Raw genomic sequence first — 19,324 nt, 5'->3', positions numbered from 1 at the left:
AGGCTCAGTAGCATCCCAACTTCCTTTTTGTTTTTTGATATGGGGTCTCACTTTGTAGCCCTGGCTGGCCTTGAACTTGTTATACGCAGACCAGACTGGCCTTGAAATTTCAGAGATCCACCTGCCTCAGTGTTATGAATGGTGGATTGATTAAAGGCATTCTTTTTAAACAACAAAGTTTTTTTTTTTTAAATGTCAAATTAGAATGTCTAGAAACCTAAAATGCAGAAAATGAGTTTTGATGACAGATGTGGAAAGACTGGAAACCTATTGTACAGAAAGTAAATCAGAGACGCAGCAAAGGGAACAGCACATGGGGTCCTCAAAATACTGAGCACAGCAATGAGCCAGAAATTCTACTTTTAGGTAAATAATCAAAGAATTGAAAGCCAGGACTTAAGCAGATGCCTATAGGGCTGGAGAGATGGCTCCGTGGTTAAGAGTACTAGTTGCTCTTCCAGAGGTCCTGAGTTCAATTCCCAGCAACCACATAGTGGCTCACAACCATATGTAATGGGATCTGACTCCCTCTTCTGGAGTGTCTGAAACAGCTACAGTGTATTTACATATAAATAATATATATTTTGGATTTGAGACAGGGTTTCTCTGTATAGTCCTGGAACTCACTCTGTAGACCAGGCTGGCCCTGAACTCAGAAATCTGCCTGCCCCTGCCTCCCAAAAGCTGGGATTAAAGGCATGCATCACCATTGTCCGACTAAAATAAATCAAATCTTAAAAAACAAACAAACAAACAAACAAAATGAGCTTTTCATAGCTGAATTATTCACAATAACCTGCTACTCAGGTACACATCCTTAGCTCCACATGTTCTTTAAAATATCATTTAAATGTGCTATATTATAATAATTATATGTAAATAACTGAAGCGAGGGAGAACAAAAATCAAAACTATGTATTATGACGATAATTTTAATTACTTAAGATGCATAACATATAAAATGACATTTACTAAAACTTACTTTAATGTGAAAAGGAGATTGGGATTTCTTTCAAGTAAACTTGGGTATAACTGTTGTGTTGTTTCAATGGCTTCTCCCATTCGTCCTGCTAACACCAACTTCTGAATTCCTATTCAGAATAAAAGCAAAAATATTAAACTCTACAAAAACAGAGACAACCTTAAATCACTCCAGAAAATAAGTAACAGTGAAAACCTCTAAATAATTATTGTCAAACTCTTTTCATCTAAAATTTTTAAGTCTAGATTAGAAAATCCAAGAAAAAAATTAGAAAACCAAAGTTACTTCAGAGACTACTTTAAAATATCATGAATAAATATATTAATATTATAGGGAAATCATCCACTGAACAGTATTATATTTTCAAACAGTAAGATTTAGAAGACTATGCTCAAGACAACACTTACTATGTCTTACTAGGCCCTGACTCAGGCCTGGAGCAGCAGCCTCTGAAGGCGTGGGAGCTTTGCTAAGCTAACACCGAGTGAGTCACGCCCTCTGCTGAAGGAGAACATTAAGGCAGCGAGAGAGCAGCAGGCCGTGTGCACAGCGCACTGCTCACACTACACACTGCGCCTGGCATTACCCAAGCTGTCTCACCTAGTCTCACCTAGAAGACTCGTCCACCCAGCATACTGCTGCCTGTCTGCTGTTCCGTCTTTCCACCCTGCACTTCAGGTGGGATCTACACTCATGGGCCAGCACTGACTTCAAATGTCTAACTTACGACGGCTGTCGGGGTGCCTTGCCCTCTGATGAAAACAGTACCAGCCACAAGGTCCTAAGCAATAACATACTTATGACCAACACCACCTTTAATTTAGGTAGCAAATTGGAAGATATTTAAATTTCTTTCAAAGAAAAAACTTATTTCATATACTATGTCCACTAACTCATTGAGACTGGTACCAAAACAACAAAAGGAAACTTTCTTGGTATCTCTTAAAGCATAAGAAGGCTTTCCTGCCCCATCCTCCACCACCAGCTGCTGACACCAAACCTGAAGCATCAGGCTCATCAACAGCCTCAATCCCAATCCACAGGAAAGCAGGTTTATTTTTTTAATGGAAACACAATAAATTTTTTTTTCATTTTATAGTTTTAAGATGTATTTCTGCATTTAAAACTCCAGTGTGAATTTTTAAAACAAATTTTCAAAACTGTCCTCTGAGTGTGGCATGAGGGTGAGAAGCTCAAGGTCAAGCCTGGGCTACATGAGACCCTGCCTCCAACACAAGAGCTTTCACCCTGCCACAAACACAGACTGACAAAAATGAACAACTCAAAAAGTCAATGCAAATAGATTTGGAGGCATCCACTTTAAAACAACATATTGGGGAAATTTTTAATAAAAATTAATTAAGTCTTCTAAAAGTCAAAGCAACCAAATTTATTTAAAAACAAGTATTTGCTGTGTACCACAGTATTCTTACTTTGTCTATTCTTAATGGAAGCTAATTCTTCTAGAACAGTCTGGTCTGTAGATCTGGCAAAGGCCTCTGCTGTGGCACAGTACCCATGGTGGACTAAATAAGATGAAACCATTCTTAAAACGAAAAGAAGAAAAACATCTTTTAGTCAGGAGAATACAAGCTTCAGACTACAATTTCTGTTAACAAAGTACAACTTGGTATTACAAAATCAATCTACTTCCTTGATGCCAAGGCTCTTCAATCTTCAAATTTAAAATAAGTTGAAAGTATCATTTTGCTCTAGTTATGAATAGTCCAAAAGATAATTTAAGATAAAATGAAAGGCATTAAAATCATCTTTCTTGCATTTAATTCTTGGATCCTATTACCCTGGTTCTTTTTCTATGTCCCTATTATTCAATCCTACTAACCAAAATTTCTATCTCACCTAAATTACAGACATCCCAATAACATGTTAGTTTGGTATAAAACACCCAATTTTGAGATAACCAATTAATATTTGGTGTTCTGCAGTTCCAAATACTTTCTGTGCTCATCCAGCAAATGAGATGAGATCTCAAGTGGGAGGAGTGACACTGATGTTAGTTCAGAGAGGGAACTGCTCAGAACAGAATCCATAAGGGAACAATTAAACAATGTAGAATCACTCTTACATCAATTTAATGGTGTAGACAGAAAATTAATTGCACAAGACTTAAAGACAGTGGTACATTTCTAAGATAACAAGGTTGCTTTTAAAAGCCACTGATTAATATATAGTTAGCAAAACTGGCAATCCAACGTATTAAATAAAAAACTGGTTACCTCCGACCACTATTTTCCCTAAATAATACACAAAAAGATTTTCTTAAAATTTTAAATAGAAGAACCTTTAAAGTAATTATAAATATACTTTCACGACCATGGCACACTGATGATATATTTGAAGATGTTAGCTATTTTACTGGCCTACATTATACAATCAGAATGGTTTAATTTAATGGTATTTAAGTTTTGTATATATATGCAATCAACATCAGTGTTTAACAACTATCACTTAACACTAGTGATATCTAGGCACTGTCTCTAGACTTTTGATAGACGTATAGTCTAAAAAAGTTGAGTGTCACAGGAATTCAATTTTCCTGCTGCTCCTTATGAAATTCTATGAAATAAAACAAACATATAAGCCACTACAAAGCTCTTCCTCATAACAAATTTAGCACTTACTTTCTTCTCTGCTGCTGGCCATCCTCCATTATTATTAATGAATTCAAAGTATTTATGCTGCACTTGGGCTAACTCCACAGTCATTGCTCCTTGGTCTTCATTCCCTTTATCTTATCCTAAGTGTCTAATGGTAACTTATATAAGAAATAGCATTAAAAATAGTTACTAAGGCTTTTTTATTTCTAAAAATACATTTACTTATTTGTTTATTGTGAGGATGCATACACACACGATGGCACACATGTGGAGGTCAGAGGACAAGTCTGCAGGAGCGTGTTCTCTCCTTCCAGTCTGTGGGTCCCAGGAATAGAACTTGGGAAAAAAGCTTGGCAGCAAGCCATCTTTCTGCATCTTGGTGGCACTAGCTTTCCTCCCCAAGTTTTTGAAGTCTTTTGGGTAGAGACCTATGGGTAGATTCCTGGATAGGAACAACTATAGTCTCCCTGAGTTGAAATGCTAAATACAAAGTAAAGGGATTCAATCCATCACCCTGCTAACAACACTCTTACAGAGAGAGCAACCCACACTCCTCAGCCCTGGGAAATGCTGTGTGCCCACTCTGGCTGTACCCTCGTGCTTCTTCACATTGGGAGGAAGCATCAACCACCATCCTTTTTCTTCCGTAAATACCAGAACTACGGCTGACGGAGGTGGCTCAAGGTCACATTCCTAAATCACAGAACCCAAAACATATGATCTAGGTCAGCCCTCTAGACTTATCTCTTTTTTGTCAACATTTTTAGAAGTTTGACTGTATGGCTACAGACTTTACTGAGTCGTATTACTAAGGGTAAAAAAGTGAATTAAGCTACTTTTATGATCTAGTGTCACTTTACATCCAGTTAAGTCAGACAAACACAATTCTGAATGTGCTTAAATCAACGCTATTTTACTCCAATTAGTGAATTACTTTTTGAGATTAAAATATAATCACTAGTACACACAATTGATTAGGATTTAAACTAGACTTCTGGAGATGATCTCTGAATAAAAATAAATAAAATTTGCCAATAAACATCCAGTGTTTAAATCTGTCCATCCAAACCCCTTGCTCTTACTTTTGGATCATGGTCTGCCACTCTCCTTCTCGATCCCCGATGGGAAAGCGGTCGATCTGGGCCTGGATTTTGGTTCTCCATTCTCGCATGTAGTCTTCTATATCAAACACAAAAGGATGTTGCCCAAAGTTGGCATCAACCACTTCTCCTGGTGTCTGAAGCCCCACAGTAGGATACAAATTTGGCTGTAAGACAACATATTTCCTTAAATATCTACTGATTGTACACTAAAGACTTCATTGCCTTTGCAATGCAAGAATAGACACATCAATTATGTAATGAGCATTTTAAAACTCCAATCTAAATATGAGCAGAGAACAACTAAAACAAAACGCATTATATGCTGGATGAAAAGTGTTCTTTTCTTTAACCATCAAGAAAATGTAAACAACTAAGAAAGCCACATGGGTGACTCTGAGACCTGCTGCATAATCCATGTGGCCTTGTATTTCTAATGCATGGAAATCTAACCCATGTTCTTCAGACTATCATATAATAAAGCTTAAAATTAACTCACCCTTTATATAAGCTACATATTTTAAAAATGTACATTATAGATAGTTCACAGAAAGTATCATTAAAAGTCAATACAATCATTACACAACTATTTGTAAAGGCGGCCTTTACAAAGACAGTTGATAAAAACTTGCTTTAATCAAGACCCAGTGTCACTATAAAGAGTCATTCTCTCTCTTTCTCCTCCCCTCCTCCTCCTCTTCTCCCCCCACCTCTGAAAGCCTGGAACTCTTTCCAAGTTTGCAGGTCCTCCTTACACAGGGCCATGCTAATCTTCTCTGCACCGTTCCAATTTTAGTATGTGCTGCCAAAGCGAGCACACTTTGGGGATTTTTTTAATCCAAAACTAAAATGTATAATTTCAAAGGAAGAGACAAGTCTGAATATTCAAACTGAAATGCATTCAAATATACCCTAAGATATTACAGTGAAAAAAACCTCATCAAATGTAAAAAGAAGTTATCTTTAAATACACACGGACAAAATGCCACATGCCTTCTTTTTGCTGTTACTGACTGCTGCGTCTAAAGACATCATGTACTGAGTGTTCACTCAATGCCAATTTCACTCCTCAGAATCACCTGTGTGGTCCTTGCTGCCATTTCACAGATGCACAAGCTGAGACGTTAACTTGCCCAGGGTTGCTCTCCTACCAACAAGCAAACTCAGCACACAGGCTGCCAACACTAGAACAAGTGTCATCTTTATCCAGGACTCCAACCCCTCCCACTTTAGTCTCTGGATTTGTGCCTTGTTTCTTTGCTTTTATTTGTAGTTATCACAAATATCTTCACTACAAAACAAGGTAAAGATATTTTGTAGCAGATTACAAAATATTTAAAAATAACTTCAACAAGCAATACATATCAGAAACAAAGTAATATGTCAAAATAAAGACAAAGTTTTATTAGATTATTAAGATATATAAGAGCCGGGGCGATGGTGGTGCACGCCTGTAATCCCAGCATTCTGGGAGGCAGAGGCAGGTGAATTTCTGAGTTCGAGGCCAGCCTGGTCTACAGAATGAGTTCCAAGACAGCCAGGGCTATACAGAGAAACCCTGTCTCGAAAAAAACCAAATCCAAAAAACAAAAAACAAAAAACAAAAAAAAAAGAAAAGAAAAGAAAAAGAAAAAAGAAAGAAAAAAAAAGATTTGCTTCTTTGTGGTAGGGAGATGACAGTTATGTATTTTGTATTTTACTGTGACAAGTCTCAGGATGGCCTTGCATTCAGCTTCCCAGGTGTTAAGATTACAGGTGTGACCCATCATGCCTAGCTTTAACTCTTCATAATCAACACATTAAAAAAATTTAAACCAAAGCAGATCAGACACTCAATACAGTCTTCTCATTTCAATACTTAGAAAACTTGAGACCCAATCCAAAAGCACACAGCTTGTTAATGGCATTGTGTAAAAGGGGGGGGGGAGGGACAAAAACCTCTTCTAGCATGAAAAAACTTTTCATCGAAATCACTGAATTATTAGATACTTTTACAAAATATAAGGAACTAAAGACATCAACAAAGGGGCAAGACAATTCTGTTATGTCAGGACAAAAACTATAAGCTTAAGGAGGCATGGTTTACCGTGCATTTATATACATCTAGACTATAGATAGGAAATTCCTTTTTTTAAAGTTATCACCCCCACCAGGCAGTTGTGGTGGGATTAACAACTTTAATCTCAGCAGGCAGATCTCTTGAATTCAGGCCAGCCTGCTCCCACAGGAAGAGGCCCAGGACAGCCAGGGAACAAAGAGGAACCTGATCTGAAACATTTTATTCCTACTAACATACACATTCACATGAGTATTTAAGAATTTAAATTTTGTTCTATTATAAATATTTCTTCTAAAAACATCAAAGCAGCAACAACAAAGAAGAAAAGCAAATAATTTCTCCATGGCAACTAGGTTTCAAGTCAGCTTGTAGCCTTGGACAGCAGCAGTGTTCTAAATGAGCAGGGGCTAAGAGTGATGGCCGTGCAGCTAACAGCCCTTGCTGCTTTTGCAGAGGACCCAGGTTCAGTCCCCAGCACCCACATGGCGATTCACAACTGTCTATAACTCCAGTTCCAGGGGAGCCTATGCCCATGTAGCCTCTGCTGGCACCAAACATGCATGTGGTATGCAGATATACATGCAGGCAAAACATGACTATACCTAAAATTAAAAATAAATCTTAAAGGAGAACAGCTAATGACAACAAAAGGAATATATATCTGATTTCAAACTGAATTGGTTTCTTAAAAGATATTTCTCAAACTATATAAGGTCCCAGGAGGCTGGGAAAGGATCATCATAGGTTCCAGCCGAGCTGGTCCTCAAACCAACAACAAAAGGATGTAAGGTTGTCAGAATTGTGTAAAGATGCTATGACCAAAGAATAGTACAGTCAAGGACAAGGTTTGTTTGTTTGTTTGCAAATATACTTCCCCCAGGATTTAATGCCCCAAATAACTCAAAAGAAACCATAGATAAGGGACATATAAAGATTTTCTAATTCCTTTAAGGGAAAGACTGTTTCCTTTATTCTTGCAGTAGAAAAGTTAAATGCAGCACGAGGAAGTCCCAGAAGACTTCAGAACCCTAGAGACCCAAGTCATCAAAGGAAACCTATAAGAACTCTCACGCTTTTACCTTGTTCAGTGACAACAAAGTTGCCATTGCTTCACTCTATATAGGGCTGGGGAAGGCTACTACATAACACCAAAGAGGGACAGAAAATCACTACAAGCAGACAAAAACCATGCATTGCATAAACCAGGTATGCCTTTGCTGAATGATCACTCCTACCCTGGCCACCCAAGAGACAGAGAACTACTACAGCACCCAGTGATGTGGTTTAACATGCTCAGAGCATCACTAGCAAAATGCCAGCAACAAAATCCTGTAACAGTTACAAGTGGTTTTATGATCCCCCCGAGAGTTAAGGATGCCATCATCTCACCTGAAGAGTAAGCTCAGTGAATAAGTCTGCTATGAAAGCAGGAGACACTGAGTGCAAGGCCCCAGGACCTATGTAAAAAGCTGGGCATGGTTCTATGTGCATGGAATCTCAATGATGGGGCAGAGACGGTGGATTTGCAGCTCACTGGAAAACAGCAAGCTTCAGGTTCAATGAGAGCAATAGAGGAAGACTCCTAATGCTTTCTTACTTTGGCCTCAGTGTGTGTGGTGGGGGTGCGCGCGCGCGCGCACGCGCGCACGCGCACACACACCCACACCCACCAATGTACACGTCCATACTTTGCGACCCTGCCTGTCACCACCACAGCTCTCATCCCTGGCCTGCTGCCAAGCTTCCCTGCCATGATAAGACTCCCATCCTTTAGAACCAGAAGGTCTTCCATAAGCCACTTTTGGTAGCGATGTTTTTATCACTTATCTTTATCTTAGCAACTGGAAAGTAATGCAGCTCTTTCCCTAGATGTGTATCTTCAGCTGGCTTTCAGCTAGGCACTCTTTCTTACCTAATTACTTCTCAATTTCTTTTTGATAGCTCCTTATTTTCTCCTAAACTTACCATGCCCTAGAAACCTGTCTACTTCTCCTGTGTCAACATACACCTGTAGTTGTCCACATACATTTAAAATTTGAACATTTAACCTTACTGCAGATGAGTCTCTTTAAATCAAGTTTGCAATATGGGGAGGGGGGAACTGGGAAAGGGGAAAGTGTTTTGGAATGTAAACAAAGAATTTAGAAAATTAAAAAAAAAAAAGGAAAATAAATAAATAAATAAAAAATCAAGTTTGCAAACCTAACTGTGTATGTGACCATATTTGATTTATGGTCATTTATTTTTACCCAGCTAAGAGTCATCCTGCCCCCCAAATGTTCCAAACAAATCCTGTTGTGGTGTGGACCAGGAAGGCTATGGCAGAAGGCCGCCTGAGCAATTGCTCAAGCAGGAGTATCTATCGTATGGGGCAGATGGGGCAACATGGAGAGCTTCCGTCTTCAGATTGAAAGAACAAGTGCTAGAGTGTAGTTCAGGGATAAGCTTCTGCCAGCCATGCACAAGAGTCTGGGGTCTGATCCTCAGACACAAATAAGCAAAGAAGACTCTGCTTATCACCCAGCAGCCCCACCTCCACCATCAACTCTTTCAAAGGATCCTCAGGCCTTAAGTCCTCTTTCTTTTCTTAAAAACAGATTTATTTATGTGTATGAATACAAGATTACAGAGGCCAGAAAAGGGTGCAAGATCCCCTGGAGCTAGAGTTACAGGCAGTTATGCGCTGCCTGACATGGGCTCTGGGAACTGAAATTGATAAGCCATCTCTTTAACCCCTAAACCTTGCCTTGGACTCTGCCTGACCACTTTTCTCTCCCCTTAAATACTCTCATCCTGCATATCCATTGACCTACTTTGTCAAAAATCTCTGCTCAAGTTCCACTTTAAGCAAAGCACACAACTTCTACAACTCTTTCTCTCCAAAGTACATAAACTTCGAAATATAACAATTCACTATTTTTCATGTGCTCACTCTGTAAATTTCCTTACCTTAGACATTAATCTCAAAACCCAACTCCAGAAATCTTTACTGGCTGCTAACTGACCCAACCGCACAGGAGCTGATGGTAACAGGTCTCCAACACACCTTTTACAAGTATACAACCCTAGCTGAAAAGCCCAAACATAACCAGGAACCACATTTTAAATGAGCACATAGTACACATAGTAGGGATAGGGGCTGGGGGCATAGCTCGGTGTAAAGAAATGCTTATTGCATGGAAACCACAGGTCCAATCCACAAGCAAAGCTCTCTGGGTACTTCAGGTCGTCTCATGTAAGCTGTGCAGCAGGATGCAATGTATCAGGAACAGTTTTCTGAGGCTCCAGAGGACTACAGAAGGCCCTCTGTTTGATGCCAGCACCTGCACTTAGAATGAGTGATGCTGCTCCACATGTCTAGTCCTAGTTTCTTGAACCTCTTTTAGTTAAAAATAAATAAGATCTTTCAAAAAAAAAAATATGTCTTACCGGTAAGTCAGTGAAAGCAATACCTAAAAGAAAAAAGAAGGTATTAGTGGCTTTTTTCAAAGTCAGGTAATAACAAAAAACTAAATATCTAATTAAAGCAATGGGGGACGCCAGGAAAGGAAGACCTAATTTTGTGTGAATGCTGTCCTATAGATATCATCAGTCCTACTGATCATACATATACTTTCTTTCTGGGATACAGGCATTAACTCCAGTTTAAAGTGATCTTAGATAAACCTTCAGTGCCAGATGAGAACACTGGCCGCAACAGTGTCAGAGTTAATAGTTTCACCTAAAAGCTGTATTATCCACCTCAGCACTAAATGCTGCTCTAGATTTAGCTTTTGTAAAATTTTAGGTGGGAGCTAAGCATTGTAGTGAATGCCAGTAATCCCAGCACTCAGAAGACAGAGACAAGAGAAGTCACCCTTGGCAACACGGAGACCCTGTCTCCAAAAATCAAAAATAAATAAAAACTACTTTAGGTAAAAGAAACAGACATTTTCTATTTAAAAAACAAAAACAAAAACAAAACCTGAACACAAGAAAGCATTATTACTTATTTCAAACACAAAACACAGTTTCTTGACAGGACACAATAACACATGCCTGCTGTTCCAGCACTCAGGAAGCTAAGTTACAAGGACCTCTGTATGAGGCCAGCCTAGGGTATAGGCTGAGACCTTGTGTCTCAAAACACAACACATCTATTCTTTCTCCAAGGACGGAGAGTGCTCCTGAATATCTCAACAGGAATTTCAAAATAGCCATGTGCCAAATATAACTGGAATACCAGTAATGGCATACGTATACTGGCATTCTTAACTAAAAAGAAAACAAAAAATGAGGCAAGTATTTCTATAGCATCTCACTGTACTGTTTTAAAAAAGTAAGTATTACTTGAGTAGCATCTCAAGTCAGGGCCGATGAACTGCCTCTGTACACACTGGAAGCACACAAACAACCCGCACCTCTCCTGCTCTGACAAGCGTCTAAAGTGTAAGAGCATCTAATACTATGTTGTGCCAAGAGAAAACCAATCTCACCTTAAGCTGTCTGACTCTACTTATTATAATAAAGTTAAAAGACACAGTGAATATAAATATTATAGGCTGAACAATTATAAGCTGAAAATCAAAACTCTAAAACTAATGGTGCCACTAGGGCCAAGTTCTACCACAACACACGTAACAGGTCATGTTCAAAATGTAAGCATACTAAAAATAGGGCATAAAATTACTTTTAGGTGTATGCGTCAGGCACATATGAAACTCGAGTGATATTTTTCCGTTTACACTTGGCTTCTATCCCATAGGTATCTCCCTACAGATATAGACACACAAATATCCTACAATCTCCAAAATCTTCCATGTTTCTAGTCCTAAGCATTTCAGATAAGAAATATTTAACTTGTGATTTATTTTTTTATGTAAAAATAATGCTTGTGGTTGGTTAGGCTGTCTTTATGACTTTTACCCATCAGCAAGCTGGTACATGTATCAAAGGAAGTCTAAGCCCAGTACTCTGTCCTTGTCACTCCATCCCAAATATCCTCGCTGTAGTTTCATCAGAGTGGATAGGAGCCAAATATAAAAACTTATTCCAAAATCTTCAGGAAATTAAATAATACCAAAAATAAGAGGACATCTTAACAATTCATGATATCATTTAAAAAACATTTTAATGTGGCCTAGTTATTTTTCTCAAAGATATGTGCTTATAAATCTCTAAATTTACATTGTTTTATTAAAAATTCTTTGTCAGTAATTACTAAAGTTTTTGTTCTTTATCAAGAATGCTAATAAAAATTCCAGATTAGCTCCAGAGACCAGCACTTTTGGCCACGTGCAAATAAGCATGCCCAGCTACGCAGTTCAGGGCCACAACAGGGGCCTATAAAGGACGCTGGGAGAACTATGTAAATTTCACTTTTCAAGCTCCTGACTTGCCAAGAAGCTTTCTTAAATCTTCTTAAATTGCCAAGAAGCTATCTTCAAGTAACAATGTCTGGTTTTTAAAAAAGTTAAAAAAAAAAAAACAAAACCAAACTCGTTACTTAAGTCCTATACTTCAATGTCTAATTTTTTCAAATAAACCTCTTCTTTTTTCTTTATATAGTAAGTACATGTACAATTTTAGGAACTTTGCATCAGACAGAAACACAACTCTGCCAGTCTAATATTCCTCTAGAAATATCCCTTTACTAACACCCTTGGGAATAGGATCAAATAGGGGCTGAGAAACATTTTATCTTCTAGATTCTAGAGTCCAGACCAAAAGCATTAAGACCTTTCCTATAAGGGGTCAACTAGATATTACTTTCTAGGCAGTAATAGTGGTGTCTATCACCATTATTCAACTCTGCCACTGCCCCAGGAAAACAGACACAGAAACCCTGTAACTGATGTAAATGAATGAGTGGGCGAGCTGTGTTCAGAGGCCTCCTCACCGGGTGACTTCTGTTGATCAGGTCACCTCTTCAGCCCTGGCACCGCAGACAGAGGTACCTAGCATCTGTAACTGTTCAAGTATCACTTTAGTTTTCTCTGGTGAACTTACTGTGACAGCCTTTACAGGCATTCTGTTTTTATAAACTTAGCAATTTTCAGTAAGTTGCCTAAGGTCACATGGCAAAGAAGCCACTTGAGTTAAACCTAATCAAGACTGACTGCAAGGGTCTAACTAGCCATTGTTATATTACCTATATGCTCAATATTTATGAATACCATCAAACATTTCAAATTTACAGAAAATTAGAAGGGAATTCCATCATTAGGGACCCTTTTCTTAAGCATCTTACCTTTTAAAATGGTTTTCTTATTCAATGAAAGGGTTTGATTTAAATGTTTGTGAAAATCTAATAGGAAAAAAAATCACATCACCTGTGATCTTCCCATCTCCCAAAATAAAATTTCTTCTCTGAAAAGTTTAAAAAATTAGTGTTAAAAAGGCTAATTGTGGTTTTCTAAAAATGTCTTGTTTTGCAATTTTGAGCTGTCAAACCTAAAAGCAGACTTCCCTCAAGTTTACTATCTTAAACAGTTTAAGCAGCTGATACAAGACCAGTGTCAGTTAACTACTTTGTTTATAGTCTGCACAGGGTCATTAAATGATACATGGATGAGAATAACTTGGGTTTTTTTTTTTCAGACCTGTAACAACTCTTAAGTCACATAAAAGAGAAGAGTTTCAGATTTAAAAAAAGAAGAAAGAAAAATCTAAGCAAAAATCAAGCAGCTTCTGCCCTTTAAGATTATTTACTTTTTATTTCTATCCTCTTGAGCCCATTAGAAATAATCTGCTGTGAGCATATACTTTTCCCAATGGCAAAAATGAGGTTTTAAAAAGCAGTAGTCCTACTACATTCTATATTTCTTGCAATTTAAAAAGAAAAGTGGGTTAGAGAGATGGCTCAGCAGTTAACAACTCTTCCTGCTCATCCAGAAGACCCAAGTTCAGTTCTCAGCACCCACACCCATCAACTCACTTCACTGGTAATTCAGCAGATCCCACACCTCCTTCTGGTGTCCTCCAGCACACACATATACACAGCATACATTCACACAAGCATACCCACGTGTATACACAAATACAATAAAAACACATATTTTAAAAAGGAAAAACTACAATAATTACACACAAGGCTACTAATGAGCGAATGCACACTTGGCTAGAACCTTTCATTTTGCTACAACACAATTCTTTGTTTCATTACCATACTTTTGCCCATGCCCTTTATTTATTTATTTATTTATTTATTTATTTATTTATTTATTTATTTATTTATTTAGGTTTTTCCAAGACAGGGTTTCTCTGTAAAGTCCTGGCTGTCCTGGAACTCACTCTGTAGACCAGGCTGGCCTCGAACTCAGAAATCCGCCTGTCTCTGCCTCCCAAGTGCTGGGATTAAAGGTGTGCGTGACCACCGCCGGCTGTCTTTTTATTTCTATTATTTACTTAATTCTGTCCTGTGCCACAAACTTGTCTCGGACACCGTCCTTCAGCAGCACCAACAGCAGGCCTGAGCATTAGTGTGTCCACCCTGTCCTTTTAGTAATGTACTGAGCTGTCCACGTCCTTTAACTGCTCCCCCAACTATTATTAGAACTAAATTCTTTAAACTGTACTAGAGAACTGAATAACTAATAAAGTTTTTTTTCCAAGCCAAATTTAGCATTTCTATCACCAGAATGAATGGCTCAGTCCTGGGTAGTTACTTCTAGCATTACTTCTGTACATAAACCAGCCTTAACTGAATACAAATTTTTATCACTTCCTTAACGTGGACATGGATAGAATAATTAAACAGAATCACATAATAAAACCATCATGCTTAGTAAAATAGTCACAATATTTGGCTATTTTATATTCAAAACAACATTTCTGTACCTAAACTATGTCCATTCTTCGTGTAAAAGCAGGTATTGTTGATAAGATTAACACAACAGCCAATGACGTCACCAGTTGTAAAAGTTGGTCCATACGGCTGTCCAGTTCCAGAAGAACAAAATGAATGTCCATCATCTCCATGGTAACCATATGAATGTTTATCCCAACCTGGAGAGACAGGTCAGTATATTTACAATGATGAACAAGGCTCTTCAGCAGTCACTTATCACTAATGCTGTAAGATAACCCAGAACAGCACAACAGATATTATACAGATAAAATCGCCAAATGACCATCTACATTCTCAAAAACTAAACTGTAGAGTGATTTCAGCATTAAAATGGTGTCTACAACATTAAGGATAATAAATTTACCAGCCAGAACAGTAAAAACAAGTACTGAGGAGAAAGGATTCCTACCAGGAGTGTGAACATAAACACAGCAGACATGACAGGGCATGCTTTTCCATGCACTTCTTTAGTTAATATAGCAAAGGAATTTTGCTTTAATTTGTATAACACACACATGCTTTAATTAAATATAACTTTCAATTACCACAAATGTCTCAAGGTGATCCATAGGTAAAGTCATGTAATCTGTAACCTTTTATACATGCAACTACACATATTCTTACTTATTACAATTAAGATCTCACTTAACCCTTCAGAACTTTTAGCAAAAGCTCACAGTGAAACCCATCCACTTCCACGAGAGCCCAGTGAGATCTCGCCAGCACGGGCTTGGTGTGTGCCCACTCACTGCACTTACTGTAGCATTCTGCATAGCTCAGTTAGCTTTGTAAATAAAAACTTTCTGCTGCTATTGATTTTTAACATCAGGAAACAGAATCAATTCCTTCTGCTAACAGGTCTCACAGAGCATTCCACATCATCCACACACTCCTGAGCTCACTTCTGTCATCTCTCCCTACTCTCACAAGGGCACACAATTAACATGGGTTAAAGGTCAGGATATGAATGGTGGCAACAGAACCAGTGACGTCAAAATGTTTCAAATGGCTGATACAGTATATAAAGTTAAAAAGGAGGAAACATTAACAGAAAAACAAAGCATAGGTATTGCGCTATGTAAATTCTACAGAGGAACATGAAATTTAATTCACTTCCACTTAAAATACATAACATACATGATCGAAATTTAAAAATCTATTACCTTTCAACTATTTCAATTATTTAACAATTTTAAGCAGAAACATCAGTCTTAAATGTCTGGCTCTAACAATACTATAATTCACTTGCAAGTATACCTGGTAGTCTATTCATGTTCACACCTTGAGCAGAAAGACCAATTCCCATGTAGCTGTTGGAGAACAAAGGAAAAGAAATGCAGGTTATTACAGTCAGATACAGGCATATCACTAAACACTCTAAAGCATAACTAGAACCAAGCCCAAACTGAGGCTCCTAAGGTAGCCACAGAAATGTTATTACAATGTATTTCATAGCAACAAACAGAACTATTAACCAGCAATAAGACCTAGATTCAGTAAACTATAGTAATCCTTCACAAATACATTAAAATATTAGTAAAGGCTAGAGAGATGGCTCAGTGGGTGAAATGGCATTCACATGGTAGAAAGAGAGAATTGCCTTTCACAAGTTTCCTCTGACTCCATACACACAGAATGCTAATACCACATTCTACGTGCCAAGAAGAAATCTGAGAGATCTCAAAGTATCTCACAATATACCTTAGAAACAAATAATAATATAGATTATTAATGATACCAAGTTAGTTCTTTGAAAAGATTAACAACAACAAATCCTTGATCAAACTAACCAACAGAAAGATTCAATTTTAGAAAATTAGAGATGAAAAGGAAGCCATAAATGGGTGGAACTGGAAAATATCATCGTGAGTGAGGTAACTCAATCACAAAAGAACAAAAGTGGATAATAGCCCAGAAGCCTGGAATACCCAAGACACGATTCACATATTAAATGATGCCCAAGAAGAAGGAAGAACAAAGTATGGATACTTGGTCCTTCTTAGAAGAGGGAACAAAATACCCACAGAAGGAGATACAGAGACAAAGTATGGAGTAGAGTCTGAGGGAAAAACCACCCAGAGCCTACCCCACCTAGTGATCCATCCCACATACAGTTACAAAACCCAGACACTATTATCGATTATAATCGATGCCCACAAGTACTTGCTGACTGGAGCCAGATATAGCTGTCACCTGGGAGGTTCTGCTAGTGCATGACAAATACAGAGGGGGATACTTTCAGACAGCCACTGAACTGAGTCCCCAATGGGGGAGCTAAAGAAAGGACCCAAAGAGCTGAAGAGGTTTGCAGCACCATAGCAGGAACAACAATATGAGTACTCCCAGAGCTCCCAGGGACCATTAACCAGAGAGTACACACGGAGTTACTCATGGCTCCAGACTCATAGGCAGCAGAGGATGGCCTTGTTGGACATCAAAGGGAGGAGAGGTCCTTGGTCCTGGAAAGGCTCGATGCAGCAGTATAGGGCAATGCCAGAACAGGAAAGTGGGAGGGGGTTGATTGGGGAACAGAGGGAAGGGAGATGGCTTATGGGACTTTTGCGGGGCAGGGGTGGGGGAGAGGGACCAGGGAAGGGGAAATCATTTGAAATGTAAATAAAAAATATATCTAATTTAAAAGAGAGAAAAGGAAGCCTTTATGATGACAACATATATCATCACAATTAAGAAAATTGCAAAGATAAACATTAAAAACATCATACAGTCCACAAAATTGGAAAATCTAGGAGAAATAATGTCTACATATGTATGACCTACCAAATTTTAAACCAACAGGAGATAAATATTTCAAACAGATCTATATAACAAATAGTGAGACAGAAACAACTGGGGGCAGGGAGGGGGGAACCTTCGATGGCCAATGATGGCTCAACAGGTGAAGTTACTGGGGCCCACATAATAGAACAGAGCTAACTCCCCACAAACCAATCTCTGAACATCACACACTGCCCCTTATAAATAAATGCCACAAGATTTTAGTTAAAACAACATCTGCCAATTAATCAAAATCCAAGTCCAAATAGATTGACTGCTGAATACTTCAAGAATTTCAAAAGCAAACATCAAAGTTCCCTAAACTAAGGGATAGAACAGTACCAAATTATTTTTATAAAGCTAGTACTAATTCTGATACCAGTACCAGATAAAAACATTTAAAAACCAAAACTATAGACCAATCTTTCTGACGGACATGTGTGATGATTTTGAGTTTTCCCTATTTAGTGCAATGTTGGCTATAGGTTTATCATACACGGTGTTTATTATGTTGAGTTATAGTCTCAGTGTCTTCAAGATCAGCTACTTCTCCAGCCCCATGTGTGCCACCATACTCCTTGCCATATTGACAATGGACCAAGCTCTGAAACTATAAACAAATGCTTTCTTTTATAAGAGTCACCTTGGTCATGGTATCTATTCATAATAAGAACAGTAAGTAAGACAACAAAGATATAAAGGGGTGGGGTGGGAGTCTCCAAAACATTTGCCAACTAAATTTTACAAAACACCAAGGAAATCATTGACCATGATCAACTTGGCTTAATTCCAGAGACAGGGATAGTTGTTTATAATAAACACTACAAATTATATAAATGGACAAGTACAGAAATCACATGGTCATCCGCCCAAAATGCAAAAAAAGTCTTTGAAAGTATTTCATGATAAAAGTCTTGAAGACACTAGGAATATAGCAACATGATAAACACTATGTATGATAATTTTATAGTCAATATTACACTAAATAGTGAAGCCTCAAAAGCATTTCACTAAAACCAGGAACAAGACAAGGTTGTCCTCTGTTCACCTCACTCTTATTCAATATGGTACTGAAGTCTTAGCTAAATAAAGCAACAAACAAAAACTGAACAAAATAGATACAAAGACGTCAATCTATCCTTATTCACAGAAGATATGAATTTACATAAGAGTCCCTAGAGACTCCACAGGAAATCTCTTAGAAGTGATAAACTTTGAAAAGTGACAATATACAAAATTAACATACAAAACCCAGTCACCTTCATATAAACCAACACTGAGAAAACTATCAGGGAAATAATCCCATTCAGAACTGCAGGAAACACACAAGACACCCCCCCCACACACACACACACACACACAAAACTTTAAAAAAAAAACTAAGCAAAGTGAAAGAGCTCTACAAGAAAAACTGTATTTTTGTTCATTTATTTTTTTATGTATCTCTGTGCAGGTACTTGTAACATGGTGTACACAGATACCGAAAGACGTGTAGAAGTTGCCTGTCTCTGTCTACCACGTGCATGTCTGTGTAATGAACTCAGGCACTCAGGCTTGTCAGCAATCACCCTTACTTGATGAACCATCTCATCAATCCAGGAAACTTTAGAACACTCACAACTGAAGAGATGAGAAGATGGAAAGACCTTCTATACTCATGGATTTGAAATTGAAATAATCAATTCTGTAAAATGATTCCCCTAACCAATGCCACTCTTTACATAGAGACTGAAAAATCTATCTTAATTTTCATTTATAAGTTTTAAAGGACTTCAATCAGGCTGTGGTTGGCTCAGCAGTTAAGAGTACCTGGAGGATCTCAGTTTACCCTAGCACTCACATGACAACTCACAACTGTCTGTAACTCCAGTTTTAGGGACTGATGCCCTTTTTCTGCCTCCAGGGGCACCAGGCAAGTATGTGGTACAGACATAATGATAGTGAGACACAGTAAAAAGACCT

At 38.1% G+C, this 19,324-nt stretch overlaps 1 protein-coding gene and 1 non-coding gene across 2 annotated transcripts in view; both read right to left on the bottom strand.

Annotated features, from left to right (window-relative positions):
* Positions 1-19,324, bottom strand: part of Ranbp9 (RAN binding protein 9) — a 77,721-nt gene that overhangs the window by 16,936 nt on the left and 41,461 nt on the right. Inside the window, exons 3-8 of the mRNA XM_052157448.1 lie at positions 15,845-15,897; positions 14,578-14,745; positions 10,189-10,211; positions 4,683-4,867; positions 2,416-2,528; positions 983-1,091 (exon numbers count right to left, since the gene is read on the bottom strand). Of these exons, the coding sequence (XP_052013408.1) occupies positions 983-1,091; positions 2,416-2,528; positions 4,683-4,867; positions 10,189-10,211; positions 14,578-14,745; positions 15,845-15,897 (651 nt within the window). The remainder of the gene's footprint in view (positions 1-982; positions 1,092-2,415; positions 2,529-4,682; positions 4,868-10,188; positions 10,212-14,577; positions 14,746-15,844; positions 15,898-19,324) is intronic.
* LOC127665339 (U6 spliceosomal RNA) lies at positions 5,415-5,516 on the bottom strand. The gene has a single exon (XR_007973383.1). It is a non-coding gene; the product is annotated as a U6 spliceosomal RNA (small nuclear RNA).

The sequence above is a fragment of the Apodemus sylvaticus genome, chromosome 14, assembly GCF_947179515.1.
Source record: "Apodemus sylvaticus chromosome 14, mApoSyl1.1, whole genome shotgun sequence".
Lineage (NCBI taxonomy): Eukaryota > Metazoa > Chordata > Mammalia > Rodentia > Muridae > Apodemus > Apodemus sylvaticus.
Note: the sequence above shows the minus strand (reverse complement) of the source record. Positions and strands in the feature narration are given on the sequence as shown.